Source organism: Podarcis bocagei (assembly GCF_964188305.1).
Source record: "Podarcis bocagei genome assembly, chromosome: 2".
Lineage (NCBI taxonomy): Eukaryota > Metazoa > Chordata > Lepidosauria > Squamata > Lacertidae > Podarcis > Podarcis bocagei.
In genome coordinates, this window is record NC_138126.1 from 44,913,044 (window position 1) to 44,926,026 (window position 12,983).

A 12,983-nucleotide genomic window follows, 5' to 3' on the forward strand; every position below is an offset into this window, starting at 1 on the left:
GTGTAGCTCTTAGTAATAGTATCTTAGTTAGAAATGAGTTATTGTGGAAAGAGGTGACCAGGTAAGATAGATGGATTTGATGCTATGATGGGCTGTAAGCACTAGCACCTAGAACTGGGTGCAGATGATCACAGGCAGCTGGTGCAGCTGCTGCAGAAGCGATAAAAGATGTTATTTTGTCTTCCTATTCATCAGGGCTTCCTCACCCGCTGAACAAATTGTGAACCACACTTGTGTAAGAGTTGGATTGATGCAGTAACTGGAATGGCAAGCAAAACGGTTAGCATGATTACCTTACTGTGTAGACCCATATTTCTGAAGGTGTCAGGAGGAAGAAAACAGTTCCACTGGCTCGGTTGTAGGTAAAACTTAGAACTGGCTGGATCAGAGGAGGATAAGGAGGTGGCAGAACTGTGCATAATGTTTCCCCATCTTGAAGTGAGAATATTCTTAAACTTTGGAAAGAAAACAGAGAGCAAACAGAATTTTTTAAAAAACAAAAAACTATAGGTCAACTATTATATACATCAGTGTTTCCCAAACTTGGGTCTTCAGCTGCTTTGGGACTATAATTCCTATCATCCCTACCACTGGTCTTGCTAGCTAAGGATGATGGGACTTGTAGCCCAAAAATAGCTAGAGACCCAAGTTTGGGAAACACTGGTATACACTTTAAAAAGAACTCTTTTACATTGCCATAAAAGGGCCCCATATATGCAGTCATCTTTATTTAGGAAACTGCTTTCAGTTTTAGATACTAGCATAAGGATATTATGGCTACAGTCCAATACACACTTACCAGGAAATAAGTCCTCCTGAACTCAGTGGGGCTTACTTCTGAGTAGATATGTATGGAATGACTCTGAACCATTTGCTTCAGAGTTATATCATCCAGATAGTAATACATTTATTTTGGAAGGATCACAATGTGTTCACACTGGAAACAGTAAGAATTTGCTTTTTAAGAAATCTGTTTTACAGAAATCCCAACATTTCAACATACCTGTTGTCAGCACCCATAGCAACCACCCTGCTGGACTTCTCATGTGCACTACAGACGTAGAGTTTAGTTATCGGACTGTTGAAATGAGTCCAAAAGGTAGTAAATGAATTCAGATCATATATATGAAGATTGCGGGGAGAACAGCAGTACAGAAAATTATCATCCACTGTGCCAATCCAACGTATTCCTTCTTTGAATGGTGATATGCTGGATATAAAAGAATGGTATTATAGGCCAGATGTGAGCTGAAGAAAAGTGCTGGGAGCTGGAGTTAGGAGTAGATCAGCCATAAAACACCTGGTGTCAGTGAAGTTAACTTTTAATTCAAAGAAAACAAAACAGTGCGGGCCTAGTGACCACAGCAACTCTTCCCACTAGGTCTTGCTCCAGTGAGGCAGTTTTGAGTAATGAAGGTACCCGCCTTCCCACTGCTCTCTAAGGATCCTCCCCAGGATCCTTCCCCAGTAGCCTAAGGCTCTGTTGTCTTGTCTCTCTTTGCTCCACCCTCTTCATTTCTCTGCATGTTCTGGGGGACCATGGGGAGGGAAGCAGGCCACAGCAGGGGGGGGGGGAATTCTCTGGCTTCTTCAGCAGCCTGCCTCCACTCAGCCTCTGCTTCTGTCTCTAATTCTGGACTGCTCTCTGACACAGCCTCTTCCTGCTCACTAAACCCTGTTGCCTCTTTAGCTTCCAATATCTCTTCCTCCCTGTCTGCTCCCTCTGACCACTCATTGTCTTTCCACCACCAATCCCCTGTCTCTGAGCCTTCTTCCCTTGGGGGTTCCCCAGCTAGTGCCTCCCACCACTCCTCTGCACTCAGCCAGTCCATGGTTGAAATTCATGACATGACACTCTTGGAAGCACATCAAATTCATTAAAATTTGTCCTCATCATCCACATTATGGATACTGATGCTAAGTCAATGAGGGCAACATCATTAGTCAGTTTGGCACATTTGTCAAACAGCCAGCAAAAAGAAGGAACTTTGTAACAACAGGTAATTACGGTTTGTATCGTATGCAAATATAACAGAAAAACGCTACTATAAGCAATATATAACACCAGCCCCTACAAAAGCCATTTAAAAATCATTATAATTATATAATTTGTTGAACGATTTATAGTGAATTGTACAAAGTACGTGATGCAATATCTTTGACAATCAATATATTCAGGGGGGAGAATTTTAAAACAAAAAATTAGTATAATCCTATACATGTTCACTCAGACATCAATTCCAGTGAGTTCAGTGGAGCTTATTCCCAAGTAAGTGTACATAGGATTACAACATTAGTATTTTAGAAGCTTTATGAAATGCTAGTCAACCTCCTAGTGTGTAAAATGTATGAACTGGATGCAAAGGTACCCTTCCACCTCCAGATATAAACCCATATATTTATAAATTAGGGAGTACTACCTTGTTTAAACTACCTGTAAAAAATGTCCATTGTATCAAACGACCAGAGTTTGACTGATCCATCTAGAGATCCAGAGATAAATAAAGAGGAAGAGTTTGGGTGCAGCAGAAGCTTTGTGACAGTTTTCGAATGACCTTGAAATGTGTGCAGCAAGGAGCCTTGGTCACTCCAAGATTTTACTGGGTAAAAAGAATAACAGGAAGATACGAAATTAGTAAAGCTGTAACAATTCAGTTATGATTACAGAGTTGGATCCACAGGTTTTGTTACTGAAATCAGTGTTTGAAATTGGGTATGTCAACCCCTTCCTTTTATGACGGCTTCTTCAGTTGCAGTTTTAGGATGTTAGAGAGGGTGTGATATGCTTTCCACTTCTGTGCAAGGAAACTCACCTGGATCGCTCTATCATGTCACTATTTGCTTGGCTAAGGAGGACACTCCAGTCTCCAGCTTTGCACTGTTCTGTCAAGATCTATCCTATGTTTAGTGCTTGAATTACAAGGGGAAAGAGGGGATGCTTCCTAACTTTTTATGACAGCTCCATAAACTACTTTATTAGAAGGTTGTGGATGGTTTGGCTGAAAGTGTGAGGAGTTAGGAGCGGGGTTTGGGGATTTAAGTAGCTTGGGTTTTGAGAAGTGCAGAGAAAGAGATTTGGTAGAAACTCCTTCTGTACATTGTACATTGATCCAACTCTATATCTGCAAATTACTCTCCAGTAGTTTTAACAAACACAATGTAAGGTCATAAAATTCTAAAGCTGAAAGAGACCTGAGTGACATCTAGTCTGGCTTTATCATTGCAATATCTTTCTTGGATCTAAGCCATAGCCCCAAATAATTCTATCTGCAAACATCCAGTTTTAAATTCTACTGATAATAATCTCCAAATCTGAAGTCCCAATTAGTGAATGCTGCAGGAGGTCTATATCTCATATAAGTAGTAAAAGGTAAAGGTAAAGGTACCCCTGCCCGTATGGGCCAGTCGTGACCGACTCTAGGGTTGTGCGCTCATCTCACTCAAGAGGCCAGGAGCCGGCGCCGTCCAAAGACACTTCCGGGTCATGTGGCCAGTGTGACGAAGTGGCAACTGGCGAGCCAGCACCAGTGCCGCACACGGAAACGCCGTTTACCTTCCCGCTATAAAGCGGTCCCTATTTATCTACTTGCACTTAGGGGTGCTTTCGAACTGCTAGGTGGGCAGGAGCTGGGACCGAACGACGGGAGTTCACCCCACCGCGGGGATTCGAACCGCCAACCTTGTGATCAGCAAGTCCTAGGCACTGAGGTTTTACCCACAGCGCCACCCGCATCCCCTAATATAAGTAGGAGATAGTTCTAAAATCCAACAGACAAATCTGGCCTGCTTATAAATCCATTACTGATTTGGTACTAAGTCTTCCTCTGAAGAGTTAACAGCTTGTGACTCATGAACTTCAAAATTCTTGTCTTAACTTTTTTTGTGGGGGGTGCGGAATCTATACTTCCATAACTGATCTCTTCATGACTGCGTCAAAACTGAGAACTTGGACTAAAGTGAAATGTTTTCTCCCACCAAATTATAAATTCCATTGTTAGCAGAGTAGTCACAGCAGCAAGAAAGCAGTTTTCCTGGACTGGCAAGTGTGACCATAGTGTCTTCTGGCTCCATGAGCAATAGAATCAGAGCCAATTCAGGGCCTATTTACCTTTCTAAGAGTGCATCTAGTTATTTTTGTACGATCTACCATTGGTAATTCCATGTGGAGATAGTGCAGGCTACATTGCACCTTGTGATCTATCATCCACTGTCCCCATTAAGTTTCTGACTTTCTTGTGTGGAAGCTTGTATTTCATTAAACTCTTCCTTATTTCTTGCTGATGCTTTAACAAACTTTTCATTGGTAACTTGTGGTTTTATATTTTTTGGCACCCATCCTGAGCACTTTGAAGGAAAGGCAGGATGTGGATGGTTTAAATGATGTATAAAATAATACATGAAATGTATTAATTTGGTTGAAGAAGTGCCTCCTGTACTAGTTAAAACATGCATTGTGATTGTCAGAGGCCCTTTTGGGGTCTCTTCTGACAAAAAGTTCATTATGCAGTGATGCGGTAAGCAGCCTGCTCTGTGGTGGCCGCCCATCTGCCAAGGCTGGTCCCAACTGAAAACTTATGGATTTGCCCAGGGTTCTGCTGGTTATAAGTTTCAAAGCTTCAGACTGGAAGGATGAAGTCTGCCCTGCTGTTATAAATAATATTTTTTAACCATGGTATTTTAGTTGCTGTCATTTAAGTACTGTATTGTATTTCTGCTAAAGTTTAATTTTATGAATTTACTGCATGTACCCCTCCAGAAATCAGTAATGATAAAGGGCAAGATAAAAGTATTTTAAATAAGCATTCCTACAAATTTCACATTTAAATTAACAGTAATTGGAGATTTAAACCCTTGTATTTTTTTTCTTAACAGCAATAAATTGTGCCATAAAATAAGGAGATAAGTATGAAGATAATATTGGATTATTTGCAGCTTCTCTGGGACAACTTACTTTCATTGCCTTTGCAGGAAGTAACCAAAACGTTAACGTCAGATGAGTAGACACAAGAGGTAATTTCGCTTGTATGTGCATTTGGTATCTCGAATAGCATTTTCCCGTTTATGTTGTAGCAGGTGAAATGGCATTCAGAAAAGCAGTAGTATCTTTGCATAAGGACATCAAAATCCATATTTGTGCACCACCTTTTCCCCATGTGTGGATATTCTCTACTGCATTAAATATATATACACAATAATAAAACATAGCAATGTGAAAATACTGTAGGAATTATTTGAATCTGATAAAAAGAGAAAATCTGCTAGAACCAGATGTTTTATATGAACTGTCACTACTGAGCAAGAAATATATGGCTGGATCCAATGTGTGACTTCTACAAATGGAAGGGCTGCTTCTGTTTGTGGAAAGGACACCGAGAGCCAATGGCGGAAGGAAAGAAACAATTCACACAAATTCTCCTTTTTAGCTGCAGGAGCCAGGGTCACTTCCTCAACCCTCCAGCACAGTTTTTCAAGCATCACCAGGGGCTACAGAGGGAAGAAGGAATCAGCAAAAACCACCTCCTCCCTTCCTCCATCCAATTGGAGCATCACATGAACCAAGATCTGCTCATGAAAACTCTGGACCCAAGACATGGGTGTAACCACACACTGCTAAACGTATTGCATACTATTATTTATTTATCAATAGGCCCAGAAAGTTTCACAACAATAAAAATATAAAACAATATTTTATAATTGAAATCAAGTATAATACAAAGAATATCTCCAACAGAACAATAAAAATCAGCATTAAATTGTTCATCATTCTATAAAAGTCTGGCAGCAAAATATCACCTAACACTTCACTTCACATCTCTGCCCAAAGCCTGCCAAAAGATCTGCTCAATGGAGCTTATCCTTGGCAAGCGTATAGGATTTCAGCCTAAGTAAACATTTTCATTCCATTTGTAAAGCTGTGAGCTAAAATAGAATTTGTGTAAACTTTTTTTGGGGGGACGGGGAGGGCGTAGACACACATCTGTCAGATCCTAGCTGAAATAAAATCTTTGATTTCTCCATTAATGTCTACTGGTAACTTTCACTTCTACCCCAAAGCATATTTGAAAATAGCTTCTCAGAATTAACCAGCAGCTGATCCATTGAGACAATATGATATTTCTCTCTCATATATATATATTTCTCTCTCATATATGTGTGTGTGTGAGATATATATATATATATATATATATATATATATATATATATATATATATATGCAGGTTTTGGTGTCTTCGGGTGTCTTCCCGTGTAAGAGTTGGGGTGTCTAGGCGACGTTTCGACGAGGTCTCACTCGTCATCTTCAGGCTGGTGCTTTCGGCTTCTTGTTACTGGAACAGAGCAGGATCTCAGTGTTTGAGTTCCTATAAATACTGTTGAGGGGGTGTGGTGTATAGCCTCCAACGTTCTGGGCAGAGAGGAAGTTCCCAGGTTAATGTGTCTTTTCTTCTTTTGTTCATTAATTACTTGAGGGATATCTTGAGTGATTTCTTGAGTGATATTCTGAGTACCACTTAGGAGGGTCATTAGGTGTGGATTAGTTGCTAAAGCTTTCGTGTCTTGACCTCTTGACCTTGTGAAGAGTTTTTTCTGAGAAGATGGCTGTACTGCACTTAGTTGTGCTCTGGCTTGGCTTCGTGTATAGGGGCGAGCTGTGGTTTTGTGCCCTGTGCCAGCCAGATCTGTGTAGGGATTGCAGGGGGGTGCAGCATCCGGAGGTGCCACTATGGTTTGGCTACTGGATGGTGTCTGTAATTTATCTGTGGAGAGGGTCTGGGTTTGGGTCTGGTGTGGTTGATTGGAGATGGCGTTCTGTGTGCCTCTGGTTCTGGTGTCGGTTTTTGTGGGGAGGGCTATTTTCCAGATGTCTGGCAGGCGGGACGTATCGTCACGCTTGTTCATGTTGTGAGGGTGTTTCTCTATCTCGATGGCTTCCATGATTATTCTCTTGTGGTGGTGTTCCATGTTAAAGAGCAATTTGGAATCTGAAAAATTAATTTCGTGTCCTGTTTCTTTCATGTGTTGGTAAAGAGAGGAAGTTTTTTCTTCTTTTTTGACGGCATTCTTGTGTTCTGCGATACGTGCATTTATTCGTCTGTTTGTTTGTCCAATGTGCGTGGCTGGGCAGACTTTGCAGGGTATTTCATAGACCCCTTGGTTTTCTAACTGGATTTTATCTTTGGGGTTTCTGAGGATATTGGCTATTTTTTGGTTGGTGCAAAAGGCTGTTTTGATATTGTGTTTATGGAGGATTTTGCTAATTTTATCTGTAGTGCCCTTGATATAAGGAAGGAGGGCCATGCCATTGTTTTCTTCTGTGTCTTGCTTTTTGGGGGGTGTTTCTTTTTGGATTAGCTTCGTAACCCTGTTTTGCTGGTATCCGTTGGCGATTAACACATTTGAAAGATTCTGTAACTCAGTTGTCAAGTGGTCTTTGTCAGCCAGGCGTTTGGTTCTGGAGATGAGAGTCTTGGCTACGGAGTTTATTTGTGCAGGGTGGTGGTGTGATTGTGCATGTAAGTAGCGGTTGGTGTGTGTTTTTTCCCGGTAGATAGTGTGTCCTAGGGAGCCATCAGGTTTTTTGTAGATTAGGACGTCAAGGAAGGGAAGTTGGTTGTCCTAATCTACAAAAAACCTGATGGCTCCCTAGGACACACTATCTACCGGAAAAAAACACACACCAACCGCTACTTACATGCACAATCACACCACCACCCTGCACAAATAAACTCCGTAGCCAAGACTCTCATCTCCAGAACCAAACGCCTGGCTGACAAAGACCACTTGACAACTGAGTTACAGAATCTTTCAAATGTGTTAATCGCCAACGGATACCAGCAAAACAGGGTTACGAAGCTAATCCAAAAAGAAACACCCCCCAAAAAGCAAGACACAGAAGAAAACAATGGCATGGCCCTCCTTCCTTATATCAAGGGCACTACAGATAAAATTAGCAAAATCCTCCATAAACACAATATCAAAACAGCCTTTTGCACCAACCAAAAAATAGCCAATATCCTCAGAAACCCCAAAGATAAAATCCAGTTAGAAAACCAAGGGGTCTATGAAATACCCTGCAAAGTCTGCCCAGCCACGTACATTGGACAAACAAACAGACGAATAAATGCACGTATCGCAGAACACAAGAATGCCGTCAAAAAAGAAGAAAAAACTTCCTCTCTTTACCAACACATGAAAGAAACAGGACACGAAATTAATTTTTCAGATTCCAAATTGCTCTTTAACATGGAACACCACCACAAGAGAATAATCATGGAAGCCATCGAGATAGAGAAACACCCTCACAACATGAACAAGCGTGACGATACGTCCCGCCTGCCAGACATCTGGAAAATAGCCCTCCCCACAAAAACCGACACCAGAACCAGAGGCACACAGAACGCCATCTCCAATCAACCACACCAGACCCAAACCCAGACCCTCTCCACAGATAAATTACAGACACCATCCAGTAGCCAAACCATAGTGGCACCTCCGGATGCTGCACCCCCCTGCAATCCCTACACAGATCTGGCTGGCACAGGGCACAAAACCACAGCTCGCCCCTATACACGAAGCCAAGCCAGAGCACAACTAAGTGCAGTACAGCCATCTTCTCAGAAAAAACTCTTCACAAGGTCAAGAGGTCAAGACACGAAAGCTTTAGCAACTAATCCACACCTAATGACCCTCCTAAGTGGTACTCAGAATATCACTCAAGAAATCACTCAAGATATCCCTCAAGTAATTAATGAACAAAAGAAGAAAAGACACATTAACCTGGGAACTTCCTCTCTGCCCAGAACGTTGGAGGCTATACACCACACCCCCTCAACAGTATTTATAGGAACTCAAACACTGAGATCCTGCTCTGTTCCAGTAACAAGAAGCCGAAAGCACCAGCCTGAAGATGACGAGTGAGACCTCGTCGAAACGTCGCCTAGACACCCCAACTCTTACACGGGAAGACACCCGAAGACACCAAAACCTGCATTCCTGTACCCGTGAAAATCTACGAAAGCATATATATATATATATATATATATATATATATATATATATATATATAATATCTATGTGTCTTTTCCTCTCTTCAGCAACTTAATTCCATTTCCTCTCTTAAGCTGTTGCCTGTTTCCCCTGCTCTCAGTCCCTCAACATTATTATGGTTATGATGAGGCTATTGGGAAAAGGGGTGTTGCTCCCTCATGTATATTCTAAACAATGTTTGCATATATGCAAACCTCAGGTTACTCTGAGTCTGCTGATACCGCTTTGCTTGTGTGATGATATTTTGGCTGCAGCTCCATGAGCACCAGAAAGCTTTAATCACAAATGGAAAGGGTGATACTTTTCTCATAGTTATACTTCCACATATTTGTATATTCCAACTCACATACATAAATTGTGATGGGTTGCATCAAAGAAATAAGGTGCACATATACAGGCATCTCAGTCTGAGCTGTTTAGTCTAAATGCTCATTCCAAAATTAAAAAAAAATCATGTACCTGGGGAAAAGGCCATAATTGCACATTGGATAGATGTTAGATTCTTCTGAGATCCTCTTTTCTTTAAACTTCCAAATCTAAAATAGAAAATATTATAAACTTAGTTGAAAAGCTTAAATAGTATCAGTTGGAAATTTAGAAGTTTAAGACTGCAGTCCTATGGACACTTACTTGGAATGCTGTGAGATTTATCTCCAAGTAAATATGCGTATGATTGAGCTGTGTCGAAATCTTTTTGGCAAGGGATTTACATTTCAGAAAGTGTGCTATTTTATTTTTTATTAGAAAGGACACTGCTAGAACCAGACGGAAGAAATCTTCATGTTCTTTTAAAATAGCAATATGTATTATACAGTGGTACCTCAGGTTACATATGCTTCAGGTTACATACGCTTCAGGTTACACACTCTGCTAACCCAGAAATAGTGCTTCAGGTTAAGAACTTTCCTTCAGGATAAGAACAGAAATTGGGCTCCGGCGGCGCGACAGCAGCAGGAGGCCCCATTAGCTAAAGTGGTGCTTCAGGTTAAGAACAGTTTCAGGTTAAGAATGGACCTCCGGAATGAATTAAGTACTTAACCTGAGGTACCACTGTATAAGTAATGAACCCCACCAAAAAAATCTATTCTCAGAAATCTTTTATTAGCAGGCAAAATATTCATCAGAGAGCTGCAATGATAGCTTTACAGGTTTCTGTACCAAACAAGCACTAAATTTTTCTTCTTCTTCTTCAACTGAATCCACCTAATTCAGTAATTCAGTAGAAAACGAATAATAAATATTTATGTGGATCAGAAATCAATATTAATTGTTCAATAGTTCAATAGTTTTTGCATGATTTGCCATCCACCAAGTGACATAATAGAAGTGTCCATGGAATAATAATGCATATACACATAACTGATAAAATCTGGATTCCAGTGAGTGATTCACAAAATAAGAGGCCTCATATATCCTGATTTTCCTGATCAGTACCCCTAAATATGCAGCTTCCAAGTTACATTAATTTGGCGTCATGCCTTCCAACTTAATGCAGGAAAACATAATTCTAGTGTTCATGCACCTATAGAATGTCCACTCTGCTGAAGACTGAGTGGCAACAATGCTTTCAGCACACCTCTTTACGGAGTTGATGCGATTCACCAGCTTCCAAGATGCCTTCTGTCTAAAATGTTACAAGGATTGTTTTGTTTATGCCTGAAAGTATCCAGTGTTGTAAGCTGCCATGGAATCATGAACTTGACTATTCAAATAATAAACAAACCAACAAACAAAAAAGCAGGGTTTGCCAAACTTATTGGGCCTGCAGGCAGATTTGGAAAACACCATGGGCACCCACCACAAAACGGCATTTCTATGGCTGAGTCTGGCTAGTTACAAAACAGGTACCATGTGGGGAGAAGGCTAACCTTTCTCTCCTCTTTTGCCCAGGTCATTTTTGAATTTTACTACCCGCTTTGCCTAGGCCTCTGTATTGTTTTTACATCCCTTCAGAAGGGAGCTGTTTCCAGAGGAATAACTGTGAGGCGTGAAAGACTCTGTGTTGGACATCAGAGGATGACTATCTCTACTAGTCTTGTGCCTCCATCCAGCCTTAAAAGCCTTCAGAAGGGAAAAGCTGCCAGTAGACCAACTGTTGCTTAATATATGTTTTGACTTGATCTATTAGTAATGTGTATTTTTATTTAAATGTTTAGGTCAAATGAACTGTTAATTGCTGGCAATTTGTTTGTGTGTGTTATGTTGCATTGTTACTATATGGCTTACTATGTATTGTTGTTGTATTTTGATTTTTTTCTGTGACTGTGAGCACAGATTTATTTGTGGGAAAATGTGGCTTATAAATAAAATGGCAATGGCAGTACCTTTACTCCCATGATTCCTCCACCGATGAGTTCATCTCTCACTGGGTTGAATGATAGAAAGGTTAACCGTCCAAAACCTGGATTTTCTACTGAACAAGTCTCATTATAATCCTTGTTGTAAACCTTAAAAAAACAAATACTGATGTCAAAGATCTTGTATTTTACAACATTTCAAATTGCATCTAAAATTAACTCTTTTTAATGTGCACATACTTTCTTTCCTTGTCAGTAAAAATAAAGCAGGTTCTAAATTATTACTATTATTACTATTACTATTATTATTATTATTATTATTATTATTATTATTATTATTTCTGCATTTTAATTTAATATTATTACCATTACTGCATTATAATTTAGTATTATTACTATTTCTGCATTATTATTTCCATGGCCTTTTTAATTTGTATCCAAAATTTATTTGTGTTCTCTTTTTTAAAAATAATAATTTTTATTAATTGGCCAATCACATCAAATTAAATCATATCACATAAATTCCGAATTGCAAAGCCGAATTTTAAATTTTGTTGGGGGGACCCATATTTCAAGATCCAAAGGGGGATTCTGATCATCTTCTTGCTGCTGTGTTAATGTCCCAATCAGTCCAAATCAGTCCAAACAAAGTTCATAGTTCTATCCCATCTTATCTTGCTGTTTTCAAATCACATCTTGTTCATATATTTTCTCTTTTTTCTTTATGATCTCTTCTGATAGTCTCCTTAAGCCGATAAACACCAATAGTAATAATAGTCCTGTGTGAATTTTCCGTTCTTCCAATCCTCAAATCGAGATGGTTTCCATATATCGTCTCCTTCATAGATAACATCACTCTTTCCATCATAGTCTCGTAAAACTGTCGCTCTTAAGTCCCACTGAGGAGTTTAACCCACAATAAATAAACAGCTCTATTTCTCTCTTTCTCCTCCCAGACTCAAAACCTCCGACAGAACTTCCCAAAATGGCGATGGCATTTTTAACTGTGTCATTCCCAAGCTCTTACACATTCCACGCTCTTCTTAAAACGTGCTTTGGTTCGAAAGTTTATCTCCACACAGCCTTAAATCCACAGCTTAAGGCCTTAAAACGACATTTCTGACTCATGGGGGGAGGGGATTCTTGTTTAATCACATAGGGAAAGAAGGAAGAAGTTTTTTCCCCCTCCCCCATCAGTCATTTGCCGTACCTTGTCTTGGCGTATCTTCTCATATTTTATTCTTATCTTGTTTTGTCAGAGATCTCTTCTGTTAGCAGTCTTTACTCCCCCTTCTTTCTTGAAATATGTGCATTCCTTTCATCCAAATTGTTTCCTTTGAAGTTCTGCATCTAGTGGCGCGAATCAGGGACGGCGTTCAGGAGTGCCGAAATCCCACAGGAGGGCTTTGTGCCTAGTGCCCCCACCCCCACAAATTCGGGGGTGGTATAGGGCACAGCAGGCAAGGGCCGTCCCCCCACAATCCTGGGGGGGGGTTAAGGAGGCTAATTACCCCCATCATAGCCTCCTAATTACCTCGTATGGGTCGGAGAGATGTTATTGTCAGCCATCTTCCAATGCGCCCCCCAGTGGCCCCCAAAATTTATTTGTGTTCTCATGCTTTCACCATAAATGAGGGGGGA

General features: G+C 40.4%; 1 protein-coding gene across 4 annotated transcripts in view; it reads right to left on the reverse strand.

Annotated features, from left to right (window-relative positions):
* Nucleotides 1-12,983, reverse strand: part of LOC308581512 (uncharacterized protein) — an 86,800-nt gene that overhangs the window by 59,538 nt on the left and 14,279 nt on the right. For 3 of the 4 annotated variants that reach the window (XM_081183974.1, XM_081183975.1, XM_081183976.1), the window contains 6 exons: nt 11,370-11,492; nt 9,505-9,581; nt 4,952-5,169; nt 2,435-2,600; nt 1,004-1,210; nt 294-455 (listed from right to left, as the gene is read on the reverse strand). In XM_081183974.1, the coding sequence (XP_081040100.1) occupies nt 294-455; nt 1,004-1,210; nt 2,435-2,600; nt 4,952-5,169; nt 9,505-9,581; nt 11,370-11,492 (953 nt within the window). The remainder of the gene's footprint in view (nt 1-293; nt 456-1,003; nt 1,211-2,434; nt 2,601-4,951; nt 5,170-9,504; nt 9,582-11,369; nt 11,493-12,983) is intronic. The other variant, XM_081183977.1, reaches the window with a different exon arrangement.